The sequence below is a fragment of the Bombyx mandarina genome, chromosome 11 (assembly GCF_030267445.1).
Source record: "Bombyx mandarina strain Sakado chromosome 11, ASM3026744v2".
NCBI classification, from domain to species: Eukaryota; Metazoa; Arthropoda; class Insecta; order Lepidoptera; family Bombycidae; genus Bombyx; species Bombyx mandarina.
In genome coordinates, this window is record NC_143218.1 from 10,979,002 (window position 1) to 10,998,509 (window position 19,508).

General features: G+C 37.6%; 1 protein-coding gene across 1 annotated transcript in view; it reads right to left on the reverse strand.

Annotated features, from left to right (window-relative positions):
- Positions 1-19,508, reverse strand: part of Zip48C (Zinc/iron regulated transporter-related protein 48C) — a 74,991-nt gene that overhangs the window by 46,801 nt on the left and 8,682 nt on the right. The window contains exons 3-4 of the mRNA XM_028172296.2: positions 17,480-17,670; positions 14,594-14,787 (exon numbers count right to left, since the gene is read on the reverse strand). Coding sequence (XP_028028097.2) covers positions 14,594-14,787; positions 17,480-17,670 — 385 coding nt within the window. The remainder of the gene's footprint in view (positions 1-14,593; positions 14,788-17,479; positions 17,671-19,508) is intronic.

Here is a 19,508-nt window from a genome sequence, read left to right on the forward strand (position 1 = left end):
ACGCATTTCATTCTATCGTCGCGTCGTCGAGGCTCTCCGGCCTCTGGTAACGGTGCGTCGAGAAACTGCGCGATTTTACCACAAACGAAAAATCGATCGCACAACACACAAAATACGAGGCATTCCGATCTAAAACTGTAAAAGGCATCATTAAAATGACTAATCAAATGATCCAAGTTTAAAATTCTAGTTAATGTTAATTAAGTCAAGTTTAGTGAAAGAGGTTCGTTCGGAACGATAGGAGGTGGACCGGTTCGTGTGGCTCGCTTGACTCAGAACTTGAGTCCACGATTGTAAGCACGCATAGGCTCTATCGCCAATCTGCCTATTACCTCCGCGAAACACATACTATACAAAAATTTGTATATGTAATTTAAAAAAAACACATGCATATTTAGAGCGAAATTATAAAATTTTCGCATTGACATCCAAGAACCTTGATGCGTGTGCAAATTTTTAAGTTAATTGGACATTTTGAATTCGATGAAAAAGACGTTCAATGATTCAGTTACATGCAAACAAACATATGTATGTAACAAGATAAAAAAATAAATTACTGGTGGTAGGACCTCTTGTGAGTCCGCGGGGTGGATACCACCACCCTGCCTATTTCTGCCGTCAAGCAGTAATGCGTTTCGGTTTGAAGGGTGGGGCAGCCGTTGTAACTATACTTGAGACCTTAGAACTTACATCTCAATGTGGGTGGCGCATTTACGTTGTAGATGTCTATGGGCTCCAGTAACCACTTAACACCAGGTGGGCTGTGAGCTCGTCCAACCATCTAAGCAATAAAAAAAAAAGTTGCGCTATCGGAGACTAATCCGCTTTAGTCCATGCTTTGGACGGTATATCTCGCTCTGGCTCGAATCGGATTCAAATTGTTTTGGATAATAGTTTCGCTTTAGGCTTCGTAGTTCGCCTGCCTCACGTCAAGTCTTCTTTGGAATGGGTTGGTTAACGGGAAAGAAATTAGGAGAAGGGAGATATTATTAAGGATACTCATCGAAACTTGATGCGTGTGCAAATTTTTAAGTTAATTGGACATTTTGAATTCGATGAAAAGGACGTTCAATGATTCAGTTACATACAAACAAACATAATATGTACGTAACAAGATAAAAAAAAATTACGACATTGGAGACTAATCCGCTTTAGTCCATGCTTTGGACGGTATATCTCGCTCTGGCTCGAATCGGATTCAAATTGTTTTGGATAATAGTTTCGCTTTAGGCTTCGTAGTTCGCCTGCCTCACGTCAAGTCTTCTTTGGAATGGGTTGGTAAACGGGAAAGAAATTAGGAGAAGGGAGATATTATTAAGGATACTCATCGAAACTTGATGCGTGTGCAAATTTTTAAGTTAATTGGACATTTTGAATTCGATGAAAAGGACGTTCAATGATTCAGTTACATACAAACAAACATAATATGTACGTAACAAGATAAAAAAAATATTACGACATTGGAGACTAATCCGCTTTAGTCCATGCTTTACACGGTATATCTCGCTCTGGTTCGAATCGGATTCAAATTGTTTTGGATAATAGTTTCGCTTTAGGCTTCGTAGTTCGCCTGCCTCACGTCAAGTCTTCTTTGGAATGGGTTGGAAAACGGGAAAGAAATTAGGAGAAGGGAGATATTATTAAGGATACTACGAGCAATATGTGTCGAAATAAAGTTGCGTTAACAGATAATTTATCAAAATTTCCTTATCAAACGTGTCGTTAGAAGAAAAAAAACAGGAAAAAGACAAAAATATGAACAAAGAGAAAGCATGATTGTTCAAATTTCAAACTGTGAAGATCGTTCTCAAATTATACACGTATATATCTACTTGTACATCAGATTTTGTTTATGTTCATTAAAGATTCACTTACATTTTACCTTTAAAATTTAATTTAAACAATTTCCACGTCAACAGACTTCGAAAAAAAGGCAGTAATCGTGTTTTTCTTGGTATTTTATACTTTTTTTATTGCTTAGATGGATGGACGAGCTCACTGTCCAACTGGTGATAAGTGATTACCGAAACAAATTGATGTTATTAACACCAGAGACCTGAGTTTTAAATCTCAATTTTATAGTACAACGACTGCTCCACACTTCAAGCCGAAACGCATTACTGCTTCTCGGCAGGAATAGGCAGGGCGGTAATACCTACCCGTGCGGACTTACAAGATGTCCTACCACCCATAAAATTAAGTATTGACGGTAGAGCAGGTTTTTGAATCCGCATCGATTGGTATTGCTCTCCTACATTTTCTTGCAGAGAAACAATTTTTGAGTCGGTGTGAGTTCGATCAGCCTCAAAGTAAAAGACGTGTACTTGTCTACTTGTTCCAGTAATCGCTCACTTTGCCACTCTAAGCTAATGAAAACAAAGGACATGCAGTTATTCGAAAATCCGTTTTAAAATTTTCGTTTCTCTTGTTTGTATTAGAGAAGATTGCATTTACATTGAGGAAGAGGATCCACTAGACCTAGATTGATTGTGACAGTCTTAAAATATGAAAGGCACGTAAAAATTAGCAGAATATTGTTTGATTGATTCACAGCAGTTAGTAGGCCCTATTACATAAATAATATTTTATTGTCTATAACTAGGATTCAGAAGTAACATTCTTTACTGTATGCAGATTTACGTTTATTTGACAAACAATTTTGTTGTATATCAAGGCCTGGAACGTTGCCAAAAATGTCACAATAAGAGGAAAAATGTAAACAAAAATTCTAATTCAAAAATAAGGTCGCTGGTCGCTTCGTCTGTCTGCCCATGACGAGATGTCTCGCCAAAACGTAACTGGGAGTACCTACGTATAAACTTCAACTCGCTAAATTTAATACAAAATACTTGAATTGTACACAGTTAGTACGATACTATGGAGAGAACCTCTTTTCCATTGTTAAGGCGCCCCTAGCTCCTGATTTATCGCAAATCGATAACACATTATAATCGATTTTACACGAGATTGTACTCAGGAAAAGATGTAGCTTACTACACTACTATTTTTGTCTATGTACGCACCATAAGGTTTAAGATTGATCTTAAGACTCAAGGTGAACGATACCATTCATGCTGAGGTCTCTATGGGCTCTTAATACAAGGACCGTTAGGGGCTTTATGAGCTTTTACTTACTAGCGAATACCACGCCGTCATTCGCCGTGACATCGTGCAAAAACCTGAAGCACAGTATATGCAGTTAAAAATATACATAATACACACTGTACAAAGATTCAACTTAATCACAAAAACGAAACGCATGGAAGCAAACAATTAAGTCTTTATTTTTGTGTACGTATTATTGCTAGCACAATTCATCGATACAGACGGTATTGTATCAATGTAATCACTCACAGAGGCGAATGAACATATTCCAATCACAACTACTTTGACGACAAACGTTAATCCACCGCGGGCTGAACGCATGATATTAAACTTCGGCAAATTAAGTATATTTTTTACGATATCAAAAGAAATACACGTACAAAGTAACGTAATGATTTTATATACCGAGTACAAAACTATTGTTTAATTGAATGATATAGTGACAAAATGCAAAAATGCTTTTCATTGAGCTATTGAACTATTTTAGAGTACTTTTTTTTTTATTGCTTAGATGGGTGGACGAGCTCACAGCCCACCTGGTGTTAAGTGGTTACTGGAGCCCATAGACATCTACAACGTAAATGCGCCACCCACCTTGAGATATAAGTTCTAAGGTCTCAGTATAGTTACAACGGCTACCCCACCCTTCGAACCGAAACGCATTACTGCTTCACGGCGGAAATAGGCGGGGTGGTGGTACCTACCCGTGCGGACTCCCAAGTGGTCCTACCACCAGTGATTACGCAAATTATAATTTTGCGGGTTTGATTTTTATTACACGATGTTATTCCTTCACCGTGGAAGTCAATCGTGAACATTTGGTGAGTACGTATTTCATTAGAAAAATTGGTACCCACCTGCGGGATTCGAACACCGGTGCATCGCTACACACGAATGCACCGGACGTTTTATCCTTTAGGCCACGACGACGTCAAGAGTGCTTACATTTTCGCATTTAAGTGTCACTTTACGAGGTTTCTGACGTTTCTAAATACATTATGTTCTGGTTGTATATTTTAGGTCTACGCGACTGGTATAAAATATAATACCTATTAATGCCATAAGGTAGTGATCTGTCATACCCGATCCTGTGGACCGAATAGCAAACAGTTGACGTCGCCCTAAACACGTAATTACGGATCATTAACGGTGTTTTAGGTACCTCAAGCACAGGTCACCGTCCTTGCCGAACCCGTCGCTTGCAACGAAGGGCTCGACGAGTAAATTAACCCATAGACACAGCGCGCTGAGTTTCTCGCCGGATCTTCTGTGGTTCGCGTTTCCGATCCGGTGGTAGATTCTGTGAATCACTGCTCTTGCTAGGGCGAGTGTTAGCAACACCTCCGGTTTGAGCCCCGCGAACTCACTTACACGATAGGGTAACGCTGATATAGCCTCTCAAGGCAGCTCTCAGCATAGGTAGGAAAAAAGTTATCTGTTGTACGGTAAAAAGGCCGATAAACAATACAGTTGACTTACTGACGCCTCAAATATGGTGTAGTTACACTTTGGAAATTGACCAAATCATTTTCAAGTTTTTACAACAATCGCGTATCTCTATCTCTCTGAAAATAGCATCACTAGAAGAATCTATACAAATTTGAATGATGTCAGTCTTGTGTAGTAGTGAACAACGAAGTAGCTACGTAAATACCAAACGAATGAATCTAGGTAAACGCAAGGCGCCATTGCGGATTTCCTTTGACAAGTGCAGCATTCCTAGCGAAGCGCGGTCGTGAGTCAGTCTGGGCACGACTGCGCCTATGTTTCTGCCTAACAAACAATATTACAAATTTAAAACTAACGATCTTAATTTTTTTTTGTTTTGTTTTCTTTATGGCTTAGATGGGTGGACGAGCTCACAGCCCACCTGTTGGTAAGGGGTTACTGGAGCCCATAGACATCTACAGCGTAAGTGCGCCACCCACCTTGAGACATAAGTTCTAAGGTCTCAGGTATTGTTATAACTGCTGCCCCACCCTTCAAACCGAAACGCATTACTGCTTCACGGCAGAAATAAGCAGGGTACCTACCCGCGCGGACTCTCAAGAGGTTAATGATTCGCAATTCGAAAAAAATAAAAATAATCATTAAAGTTAATTTTACTACGAGATAATAAAACAAGAATCGAAATTATCGATAGGTCCTTTAAAAAATTTCATACTTAGTTCCGAATTATCGATGCGAGTTACATTAGTTAGGCATTCAACGTCATTACCAAATATGAGCAGCAGTATCGTAAGAATTCAATACGATTTACTCATCGGCGAAACTGAATAATAATAACATTTACTCACCGTACTTGGAAAAACTGTGCATATGACAAGAACCGGTCCCGGTGGGTAAACAATAATGACTCATGGATTTCTGCATAAATAAGATATTCATCTCATAAATATAGCATCGGATTTTCCTATTGCAAATGCACCCGACTAGCGATTTTCGAGCTGCTAACCTTTTATGGCTTCAGACAAGGTTACTCATTCTATACCAAGTAAGGAGCGACATAATGTGAACTAGATTACAACGCTAGATTATGGATAGATATAGTAGATGGGGAAAAAAAATAACTGTATATTAATGTTTTTTGTATTGGTAATAAAGTTAAGTTTTTATTTAGCATTTCCTGTGAATGAGCGATAGAAACATTCCGTGTATATATCCTGACGACATGCTAATACGGATAGTTTATTGCAGAAGCCGCTGTGTTCATCGTGATTCCCTGAACGATACGGACACGAATCGGTTTCAAATTACATATAAATAGCCACATTCCGCATTTTCGACATACTCATGAGTTCGTGACGTCTTGTGATTTTCCAGACAAGTCAACAACGCGAGACATAAATTAGCTACATTTGTATAAAGGGGCAAGAGACGGACAGAATTGGCATCGAGGCATCACGGACAGTTCGAGAGGCACGCAGCGTCCGTCAGAAAACAAAACGAGTACGAACAATCGTGGTGATTGACTGGGCGGTTTTAGCTTGCAGACCGTACGTCCGGCGACCGATGCGCAGGAAATCGTAAAACTGCATCTAGAGCATCTTCCGGCAACGTATTTTCCGGCGCCGGCGCCGACTTCCGCCTCGCCTTACCCAGCTACACGAGCAGAGGGCAGCGTTTACTGAACTTTACTATTTTAGGATCACAATGATCACACTCATTAGCTTCGGTTCATTTAGTTCACGGAACAATTTCGTCTTCAAATCTAACGCGCTGGACGCTAATACGAATATCATTTAGTCCAATGAAAGCGTGCATAGGAAGATGTAACCGAACATTATGTAATCCAAGCTCACAAACAGCAGTAAAATTAATCTGCTTTTCCAATTAATACTTTTAATACTGAGATATTATTTTAATTAATCAAAACTAGATGATGACCAAGCTTTGCTCGTTTTTTTTTGATAACGCCATCTTATTGTTTCTTTAAAGCGGTTAGTTGCCCTCAATTAAGAAAAATAGTATTATTATTAGCCAATAGATGTCGGGAAGCGTTGATTATTGAAAAACACGAATAAAACAACATTTTCTGAAAATAAATCGTAGCTAGATCGATTTATCGCCCCGGAAATCCCCTGTATACTAAATTTTATGAAAATCGTTGGGGCCGTGTCCGAGATTCAGATTATATAACTAGTCAGGTCATAAGTATTGTCACACAGTAAAAACTTTTCTTTTAGAATGCTGGCCACAAAAAAGTTTATTGAATTCGAATTTCGAATTGTTCATGAAAATAAAAATGTATACTTTTAGAATTTTACTCATTTTTAAATATGGAGCGGACGCTTAAAGAAGACCGTGTTGCAGTTATTGCGTTGCATCGTTGCGGTTACGCGCCAATTCAAATTTTTAACATACTGAAAAATTTGAATATAACCAAAAGATTCGTTTATCGTACCATCAAACGATACAATGAAGACTCTAGTGTAGATGACAGGTCAAGAAGTGGTCGCCCTCGGTCTGTTAGGATTCCAGCAGTGATAAAAGCTGTGAAGGCGCGAATTCAAAGAAATCCCAAACGTAAGCAGAAACTGTTGGCCCTTCAGATGGGGTTAAGCAGAACCACGGTGAAAAGGGTGTTAAATGAAGACTTAGGGCTTCGGGCATATCGAAGAAAAACAGGACATCGTTTGAATGCTCGTCTAATGGACCTGAGACTGAAGAGATGCCGCGCTTTGTTGAAGCGGTACGCGGGAAAAAAATATCGGGAAATTCTTTTTTCGGATGAAAAAATGTTTACCGTAGAAGAGAGCTACAACAAACAAAATTATAAGGTGTACGCACACAGTAGTGAAAAAGCGAGCAACCGTATTCCGCGTGTCCAACGAGGTCATTTTCCATCCTCGCTCATGGTATGGTTGGGAGTTTCTTATTGGGGCTTAACAGAGGTACATTTTTGTGAGAAAGGTGTAAAAACGAATGCAGTTGTGTATCAAAATACAGTCCTAACGAACCTTGTGGAACCTGTTTCTCATACCATGTTCAATAACAGGCACTGGGTATTCCAACAAGATTCGGCGCCAGCTCATAGAGCGAAGAGCACACAAGACTGGCTGGCGGCGCGTGAAATCGACTTCATCCGTCACGAAGACTGGCCCTCCTCCAGTCCAGATTTGAATCCGTTAGATTACAAGATATGGCAACACTTGGAGGAAAAGGCGTGCTCAAAGCCTCATCCCAATTTGGAGTCACTCAAGACATCCTTGATTAAGGCAGCCGCCGATATTGTCATGGACCTCGTTCGTGCTGCGATAGACGACTGGCCGCGCAGATTGAAGGCCTGTATTCAAAATCACGGAGGTCATTTTGAATAAACTTTAGTGTCATAAGAATCTATGTTTTGTTAAGTTCATTTTGGTATATGAATGGTTACATAATGAATAAACTTGTTTCAATTATTTTACATTAAACATGTGACAGAATTTATGACCTGACTAGGTATATACAAGAATTGCTCGTTTAAAGGTATAAGATTTTAAGATTTGCAGTGTGCACAAAGACCAGCCAGATTCGTGGGAACATATCATCTGAGTACACTCTTTTTTGCCTTAAACACAATCATAAATACAACACAATTCGAACAAATTAAAAATCCAATAGCGAACTGAGCAACGTTTTAGAAAGTAACGCTTAAGAAAGAATTCGTTTTGAAATAGTATGAAAAGGTATTGTTTGTGGCGGTTAAGAAAAAGAAAAAAAATAATGAAAAAGCAAACAGTTGCGCATTCCATCGGCTAGTGCACGTGGTACATTCCAATGGGGTCATGCACCACACAGCGCGCGCGTGCGTAAAAACAAGTGCACCGGTCCCTACGAATCAGACCCTGCTTACATGCCACCTCGCACACAATATCGATTGCTATTACGTAAAACTAATTATGCCTTCGCTAATAACGACCCGCTGCAGACATTCTTCGAGAGAACAATCCTGCCCGGTGTCCGTTGCACTGATCTAACGGACACAAATCTATTGTTATAATTTATATCTAAATATCTATCTTCTATCTATATATATAAAAATGAATTGCTGTTCGTTAGTCTCGCTAAAACTCGAGAACGGCTGGCCCGATTTGGCTAATTTTGGTCTTGAATTATTTGTCAAGTCCAGAGAAGTTTTAAAAGGTAAATAAATATGAAAATGCTCGGAATTAAATAAAAATAACAATTTTGTTTTTCCTTCGATGTGTCCCTTTTTGACGGATTCCTTTGTTTTAAGTTTATTTTATACTAAAGTTTAGGTCTTTTATTTATCGATTGAGGCACTACGAAGTCTGCCGGGTCATCTAATAAAAACTAAATTATTGAACTCAAAAACCTATTTATAGTCTGGTTAGTATTTAGCAAGATTAATGAGACATCTATAGAATCGATTTAGAAATTGTTCAGTGAGTATTTGATGGTCGATCGTTTAATTAGAACATTGCATGGTACCTATAGGGGAAAGCTGTAGAAGGCTCCGAGTGCGCGGAGCCGTAGGTCGGAGGCTCCCGAGGAATGCGGCCGGACGGAACTCTACAGCCTCCCCCTCTTTCTGCAGTTCCCCCTCAACTTCGCATACCGCCACCACCGTACGTACATATCATTACGATTCTTTTATATTTAAAGCATGTTTAGAGGTTGTAAAATCGCACAATTTACGATTTTATTTTTATAGGAAACTGTGCGAATTTAAACATTTACAATAATAGTTACAATAATTAATAAATACTTGGTATAGAGTTTATTATTATTTATTTTTTAATACACTAGTTCTTGCGGGTTCATGAATCGCACAGCCTAATTATCAAAAAAGCTATTTCTATGCATTTTTATTTAAAATTTCAATGGCTAAAAGCATCATACATCAAACATACTCATTCTTTACAAAAAAATGTGGATTTTTATTTTTCCTTGTGTAATAAATAGCTCATTAATAAATCACTTTTTTCCATAAACGTTGTTTATTCAATATAAAAATCATTGCCTTCTAACTCTAAGAAAGAAAATAGAGTCAATCCTGATGAACGGCGGGGATAACTTTATTACTAAGTAATAAAAGATATGGTAGTTTCGAGGTATGACGACATAATCATTAAAGTGCTGGTCTCACAATACCACATTCCTCCTTAGATCCAGTTTAAAAATTATTAATTTCAACGCTGTTTCCACATTTTTTAAACGATATTTATATGAAGTAACGTTCAATATTAAATGTAGGAAACATCCCTGCTGCTGAAGAAAGTACGATTCAAAACGTGTTTGTGAGTTGGTGTTTTCTGACAGAAGGGCGCCCGACACATTCCCGAGACTCGAATCGTAAATTACAGTAACGCGAGCGGCGCCGGCGCCGGGAGGAGAGCTTGTTACGATATTTGAACAAATTCCCGCCGGTGTTAATCTGCATAATAACAGCGGCGGACACAAAGCGGTTGCCGACTCCCATTATGCGCGGGCGCCATCCGCAGCCCGCGCGCCACCGCCCCCGCGCCGAACCTCTCCTCCAGGTAAGGACACACAACGCCATCTCCATACGATACCTACATATAGGTACCTACGTGATCGCTCAAACCAGACAGCGACCAACTACGATGTTAAACCCACCTTATCGCCTGCCATCGTAATGAAGGCCTGCGAAACTGTGAGAATTATTTACAAAATTTGGAATGCCAGATAACGTATAATTTGACTTCTTTTTTTCTTTTTTTTTGTAAAGTTTCCATTCAAAGTGCTGCAAGCTCAATAAGTTCAAACAGTGTTTCTGAGATCATTTCAGGGGCTTCGTTTAGGGCATATTAATAGTTGTCTACAAAAATGTAAGTATTTCGCACCGTAATGACACTATTGCGATGTAAGTAATGGTTGCGACAAACTCCGATATTACTTTACTAACCACGAATTAGCACTAATAAATCGCTATGAACATAATTAACTCTTTACTGGTGGTAGGAACGCCGGGTAAGTACCACCACCCTACCCATTTCTGCCGTGAAGCAGTAATGCGTTTCGGTTTGAAGGGTGGGGCAGCCGTTTTAACTATATTTGAGACCTTAGAACTTATATCTCAAGGTGGGTGGTGCATTTACGTTGTAGTTGTCTATGGACTCCAGTAACCACTTAACACCAGGTGGGGCGTGAGCTCGTCCACACATCTAAGCAATAAAAAAATATATAAAAAAATTAAACAAAAATCTGTTGATACAAGTGGAAATGAATTCTGTAAGGGCAAGAAGGCAGGGCGCGACTGGTCGAACAAGGACGGATTCTCGGACCAATATAACACGAGGATTAGTAAGTAAGTAAGTAACTACTAGTGTGACCACGCGTTTCGAAGGATGTTTTTGTTTTAGTTTTGATACTTATACGAGTACTTTCATCTATCTGTGAAGCAACTGCAATTGATAGTCCCAGACACGAATTTAAAATGAAATCCGTGTAGGTACTTTTCAACGATAATTCTTTTTGTATTGTTTTGATGTTTTAGTTTTTCAGTTTTTCAAAGTTAGTGCCTGGGTGCTTAGTAGTAATCAATGGCGAAAATCGTTCCTTTTTTGGTTACATAAGCGTTTGAAGGCTCTTGTCGTATGTTGTACCGTTTTTGAGAGATAATTTTTTATATATAGATAAATACAGTTTCAGTGACACGTTTGTTTTTGGCTACGTATTTTAATTGTTATCTTTGGTATCTTTGGTACAGCGGAACCCGTACACTGAGAAGACGTTGATTGCAGTTATTTATTATTTATTTATTGCTTAGAACCCATCTACGAGCTCACAGCCCACCTGATGTTAAATGGTTACTGGAGCCCATAGACATCTACAACGTAAATGCGCCACCCACCTTGAGATATAAGTTCTAAGGTCTCAAGTATAGTTACAACGGCTGCCCCACCCTTCAAACCGAAACGCATTACTGGTTCACGGCAGAAATTGGCGGGGTGGTAGTACCTACCCGCGCGGACTCACAAGAGGTCCTACCACCAGTAAAGTTAGGCCATTGAGGAAAATATATATTGTTATATATATACGCACAATAGTATTGCTGGGTATTACAAAATTGAAATACTGTCAATAAATTAAGACTATTATACTCCTAGTTCACGGTATCGAAATTAGAACTTTCTAATTAAACATTCTCGAAAAGTATTTTCGCAGAATACATTATGACATTAAGAATTTTAATTTTCCAAAATGGTTAATGGCACAAGGTGCCAATATATAACGGTTATGAATATGTTGCACCCACGCATCGGTTAAGACGACGCGACGCGACATAGCGTCAAGGTTGCCTTCAATGATACGGCCCGCGACGGCGGATTTTTCAGTGAAATAGCTTCACCGGGTTCGGCAGCGCCGCACCGGTGACGACAGCGTCTGCGCGGACGCGCCGGTCGATGCCCCCGCCGCCACGCGATTTGGCTCCACACTCCACTCGACACAACTACTCGCTAATGTCTTGGCGATGCTTTCTTTTCTATTAGTTGCCAACCCTAATTAACGCCCAAAAGGCGGGGACCCAAAAATGAGTTTGGATTTAAACTAGCCAGATTTAAAATCTTTCAAAAATAATCAGTATAAACAATTCGAAATAAAATTTTAAGTCTTCAATTATTTAACCGAGTCTATAGACACTATTTATATCAAGCCAATACGAAAAGGGGGTTTTGAGACAGGATACAGATAATTTAACGATAGAAATCTAGACCATAAAATAGACACCATATGGCTAAGGTTCCCCCCCTACATTTACTGTAACATGACATTTGACAAAAACAATATCGAATAATAACTGTTTATAAAACACAACATACCTACGTATTTCATTATATTTCTAGCGGGCTACAGAAATAAAACAACGATAATTATACATTGAAACATTTCGCAACCGATTGGCAAAATAGAACGGTCGCGATTAGGTACGATGCCGCTAGCCAAGTTAGCGCGTGATGGCACATGCCAAACGTTCGACGACACAAGCGAAACAATTCTCATGTCCGACATCTATCTTTTAAAGTCGTTTGAAACAACAAAAAATACAGATAATAATAAACACGACTATACAAATGTTTCATATAAACGTAAGTTTGTTTAGTAAGGATTAAATATAGTCATGTATAGGTAGGGAACCAAGATCGAGTTCAAAGTCCATAGTGCAAATGGTAGCTGCATCCCGCTCACGCCCGCAACTTATCAATGAAATGCCTGTTGAACAGCCGTTTTCGTTCCATCAACGGTGTCTCGCGTTCCTTCTTCTGACGTAACAAAATGGCGGTCAACTTATGATACGTTGCAGTCGATTTTGCATACATATATAGAAAATTTAAAACTAAAATGGAAAATTTTTGTTCAAGTTTTCTTTTTGTGATTTAAATAGAATGCGACGTATGATTTTTAAACAGTTATAAATATCCGAATGCGTTACATGGATTCATGTGGTATTCAAATTAATTGTAATAGAATTTAGAATTAGACGAGTAGTGTCCCCTATATGTAGCATTTGAATATTTTTTATTTAATATATTCAATTGGTTAAAGCTGAGAAAACTAGATGGCGCTGTACTTAAACGACAATAGTGCCGCTACACTATTAATTTGAACTTAGTTCAAACTACACATGATAGATGGCGGTGTACGGCATACACCAGAGCTTCCCATGACTTTCAGTAGATGACACTACCAATACTTTGTTAATCATTTAAGTGCTCTTTTCCTTCGCTTCTTATCAAAGGACAATTCCCATTTTCTATGGGCGTTTGGGCCCCTAAAAAAAGTTGTTCTGTCATGATGGTTTTAACTTAATTTGATAGACAAAGAAATATCGTTTCATATTCAGAAAACCATTTTTATATTCTCACCCAGGTTTAAGAGAAATCTGTTTTTTTCTGCAGCTAAAATTAAGTTGTTAATTGTTTTCTTCGAAATCAATAATCGCTCTCATAATTATTTACAGTATTAAATAAGTTAATTGTGGTTAATGTTGCTAGAAATAAGCCCTTACGTACATTTTATTATTATTATATCCTCATCATAATAATAAAATGAAATGAAAATCCGGAAGCCGGCAACGATGTTGTTGTTGTTGTTTTTAAATTCACCAATAAGCAGGCAAAGAGCGTAGCCTATACAGCCTAGTCTGTCGAAGTTATATATTTTTTATGTCAATAAAAAGCCGGTGTATCTCTTTTTATTGCTTTTTGGGAGTTTTGACGTCAACTCGACGAATGCCACATTGACTGAGCATGAGTTTACGCAGACCTTTTATACACAATATTACAAATACAAATAATACAAATTTCACAATAAACTATTAAAAAAACATTAAAATAAAAATTCAAGTGACGCTTCACTCGGGTTGCTGCCAAAACTCTCTGATCATATATAATAAGAATAGAGTAATGGTAGGCCATTGATATTTTTACTAATGGAATCATTAATATCTAAAAATATTAAATAATTCATGGTTTTAAGTAATAATTATTATTACAATATATAAATATTGAATTGAAAAAAAATAAACTAAGAAGCCTGTGAATTATAAGCATTAGCTAAATTTTTTTAATTTGTTTTTCAAGTCACAAACAACTCTTTCGTTTGACAGCATATAGGTTTGCTATAAGGCTGTATGGGCTAAGCCCTTTGCCTATTGGCGAATTTAAAAACTATGGCATGGATAGTTTTGGGATGTTATCAAATAAGTAATTTATTTTTTTGGAAAACAATGCCAGGTTGAAAGAAATGTTGATACATACTATACTAAACAACGTGAAAAAATAAGGCATAGTTTTTCAAGTACAAATAGTTTTGACATAAAGTTGGCCCACTTTTGGGCATTGTCCTTTATTTATTTATGAAATAAATTTGATATTGATATTGAATTTTCATAAATTTGATTTGATAAATAAATCATGATTTACAAATCACAAGGAAATGAAATAAAAAAACACACTCAGATTTGATAAAAATTAATAACGAAATCTATACCGATTACTTAATTACCGCGACTTACCTTGATGACTGGAACATGGCTTTGTCGTTGGCGGCTGTGGCACCAAACGAGACGCCAACAGCCAGCCCCTCAGGTATATTGTGGACTGTTATTGCGACTACCAGCAGCATGATACGCTTCCACTGTGACTGGCGCGCTTCCAACGACTTAGATATGCTGTCGCGGTGATCACCTTCTCCGTTCTCGCCAATTTTCTGCAATGTACATTAACTTTGCAAATTATGCCGTTTTCGAACGCAATTACGATATTTTTTTTAATTTAGATCGTCACGGAAAATCGAACAAAACTGATTATTTGTTATTGCTGTGAGAAGGCCATATTTATTTTTCAAAATCGTGCGTGGTTTTTTTTCCTTTTTCTTAAGGGCACAAACTGTTCTATGTTGTAAAGTTACAGAATTACAATTACAGAACAGAAACAAACAGAACAAAACTACAGAACAGAAAAATTACAAAATAAAATTATTTAAATTAATTTGAACTTGTTCTTGCTCTTATGACAGTGTGCCAGTTATGTGGGGTCGGTGTAGCACGTCCTCTGATCATACTGTATAGGGATTTGGTATGAGTTTTAGGACCAGTCGCCTGCCTGACGACAAGCTTTTTTTGACTTTTTTGTCTTCTTTTAAGGTTTCTTTTACTTCTTAACATTTACATTAAATATTGGATTTCAAATACCAAAAAGACAAAAATATATCATATTTTATTCGTTTTTCTGTATTTTCACGACAACTTTTAAAACGAACACATATACAGGGTATCCCAGAAAACAAACTAAATAATATATTATTTTATTACAGGGGATGACAGCATTTTAGAATTTCGATGATACCGACCTTCTTCTGAGGAAACTTGTCTTAGTGTACAATTTATTTAGTACGAGTAATCAAAGTTCAGTGATAGTAAGTTTAGAGTTCATTTATCGATGATATGTACGTATTTTTTCTAAAAATAAATTTGTTTTCTTTTTCATTGATCTGACAACAAACTAGTTTGTCTAATTCCATAGCCAAAACAGCATTAAAACTTACAAACAATTCAAAACTCTAATAACAATGTCGAACAATTTTTCTCCTGATTTAGTTCTTTTTTTTTTTCTGTATGAAATGGCTACTACTCGAGTTCTACTGTGTGTAGTGCTGTTTTTTTTATAGCTCATCATAAGAGAACATTTCCCTCGACGCTAGGTTATCGATACCTTTTGGGACACTCTGTATATCATTATATTAATACATTAGCATAAATCACAATTCGAAAGAAGTTGAAATCATCGATATACGACTTTATGCCTGTACTGTAGACTTATCGTTTCAGCCAATCAACATTAACGTTGTAGATCATAAGACGGACAAGACGTTCCGATTTCAACAGTAGGATAGTTGTTGTTTTAATTTATTAGTAATAACACGAAGCGACGAGCCAAGAATGTTATTATATAAACATGAAGTTCTTTATTATAATTATGTTCATTTAATTTTTCCGATAAGCAAATGTTTTTACATCGACGTGCCATACAAAGCGATGACCCAGATCGGGTGCAAAGTCGCATAATTTCTATTTCACAATTGAGTATTTATTTTGTATGTCATCAAAATTTTGCTCGAGATTTCCATCACATATTTCGTTGCGATTTCAAATCGGCTTTTTGTCTAAAGTGATCAGTGGGCTCAGTGCAAGTTTTTTAACGCTCCCGATAGCGTAAAAGTTAACTCAAATTTGTATGGAGTTGGAAAGTTTGCCTACCATTGCCGCTAGGGGCGCTGTTCCAATTGCATACAAATTTAAGTTAACTTTTACGCTATCGAGAGCGTTAAAATACTAACACTAAGCACACTGTTAGTAATGTACCTACCATGAATCGAATGCGAATAGATCGCTAAACGAGGTTAACGACCTGGTATGTCGGTACGCTTTGGATTACGGGCGTTTCTAGAGATGCGGGTTAACAAAGCATTTGACAAAATGTTTTGTTGGTTGTCGTCTAAGTTACGTGATGATGATATAGAATAAAACGATAAGAACTGGTAAAAGCAGTAAATGACGTCATGAAAATATTAACATTTTCACATTCTTTAGCGAATCGGTAATTTAACATCTTCACAATAATATTTTTACTTGTTATTAAGTGTTTAGTAGAACATAGACATCACATCCAAAATTCTGCCGTGCAACATAAGACATAAGGTCTAAATCCCAATAGTATTAAGGGTGTCACTCTTCACACCATATCGCATACCCATCCATGCAGTCTTACAACCCACCACCAGTTATTACATAAATTTTAACTATACATTAAAATTCAGCGTGAAGTCGTGAGCACGTGTCAAGGACGTATTTCCTTAGAATAATTGGTGCCTTGCTGCGAGATTTGAGCACCGACATGGTGGCTTCGCTCGCTCGATAAGATTACACCGGGCGACCCGTTTACATCACTTTTCCTTAAAACTTTTTCGTTATTTTACAACTACCCTCACTATTAGAATTCAAACTTAGCTATTTAAGAACTTGTGACGGTAGCCATCATACAACACAAGATATCTGACAAATGTCTGAATCTCGCTTACGACATTTTCAAGATAAGTCTGCATATATACAAGTGCCGAACAACAAATTCAGACCGTCGGTCTACCGAGCGATATCACTCGCCCAGTGGAAGATCTTCCCTTTGTTGTATATCTCTCCCCACAAACTGATTAATAACATACCTACTGTTACGATTTTGTACATCACCATTTTTGGATAAGAAATTAAAAGGTTGAGTGATCTATTTCAATCTAGGTAAAGAGGCTATGGCGAAAATGAGCAAAAGCGGTTACAGGAGTGCATACGCAACGGACCTGCAGTTATTGTACCATTAACTCAGTCGCATGACCGGGTCATACCCACCAGTGAGTTGTGCGATTGATGACCACGCCGCCTCTGTGCCGTGTGCTGGTTTGTGATACAGTCAGCGAACTCAGCAGGCTGCGGGGATTCCATCGTCACGACACTCGTCGGTACCGACGGTCGCCTGTTCAAAGCGGTCATCATTTCCAAATCTTCTAATTTCTCTTTCGAGTCTTTGCTTTTGGTGATACCTAAAAAACGTTATTTTCAAATTATGTAGTTCTGTTATAATAAACTTAGTAAATTATATTAGGAGGACTGGAACTAAAAATTAGGTATAATATTTTTTGCAGTTGTCGGGAATGCGTCGACGCTGGGGTTTAAGCTGCGCAGGCTGGTACGATCTTTGTTAGGTAATCCACAAGCAAGACAATCACTAGGGACTACCAAGACAAAGGAATAGCACCATTTAATAGCATAATTGTGGGAATTTAAACTAAAAATATCGCATTAGGAGTTACACGATTTTTAAATATATACTTTTAATACATCATTTATCGTTAATTTGGTCTAAATGTACCTACTGCATACCATTCATACATACGAAGATATAGAAGAATTACTGGAGTAGATTACACATTTTTACACATTTTGGTAATGAGCAATTTATATATTAGGTATTAACACGCATCTACACATACACTCAGACATACACACACACACACACACACACATACACTAATTGTACTTCTAGATTTTGAAATAATATTGTATTAATTTGATAATTGTATTTAAAATTAATTATTATAATGTGTTTATGAAATATTTAAATTTATATGTTATTGTTCGTTGTGTGTAGGGGTTGGCGTTGTTATCTGCAACACAGTCTATGACTACAGCAGATAACATCGTTTCAATATTTGTTATTATGATTAAAATTGTATGTTTTTGTAATAAATAAATAAAAAATAAAAAAAATAATTCATAGCTGAAGTTCTAAGACAAATGTACTTGTTTATTACCTCGACGTACGAGCTTATGGTCTACTTGGTATTAATCAGTTGCCAGAGTCCACATGCATCACAACGTGATGTTGCGATCTACTTTATATTGAGTATCCATTATTGCTTAGTTTTCTCTCCTATCTAATCTACCCTAAGGGGCAATTACAACTAAGCACAGACGGTAAGCGCACGGGACCCACCCTGGGAGGAATTTCTAACACTAGCTCTAATAAGAGCAGTACTTCTCTGAATCTACCAACGGATCGGAATCACGGTCTACTGAAAAGATCTGGCTAGAAACTCAGTGGGTAGTGTCTATAGGATTGCTTCGGAGGCAGCGGCGTAGCGAGGGGAGGACAAGGGGAGGAATTTTTCCCAGACGCTACTCACAAAGGAGCGCCAGACGGTCGCCAAAACAAAAAAATCGTAGATATTAAAAAAAATAATTATAATTGATTTCTGAATAACATATTTTAAATTTATTGCCAGTAATATATGTATAATAAATGTTAAATCGTACATAAAAATGAAAAAAGGGGGGAGCTAAAAATGTATTGTGCCCTGGAAGCGAGTTTAGAACGTTACGCCACTATTCGGAGGGATATTTGTTAAAAATTGAATACATGAGGCGATTTACGAAGATTGTAATATATACCGATGCTTTATTGCGCTATCTTTATTGTTTGTCATCAACGGATTAAAACAAACGATCTGTTTCAAAGATCTTCTTGGAATCACTGTTCTGGTTCCGCTAAAACTCATGTATTTGTTTTGATATAGAGATAATTTAAGTGAACGTGGCTTATCTACTTTAGCACTTTGTTAAGAAGGATAAAAGCCTGTAAAAAGATTAATGTAAAATATTTGCAAATTTTAATTCATAGGCGATAATAATTAAAAAAATTTGCTTACATAGGTGGACGAGCTCACAGCCCACCTGGTGTTAAGTGGTTACTGGAGCCCATAGACATCTACAACGTAAATGCGCCACCCACTTTGAGATATAAGTTCTAAGGCCTCAAGTATAGTTACAACGGCTGCCCCGCCCTTCAAGCCGAAACGCATTACTGCTTCACGGCAGAAAT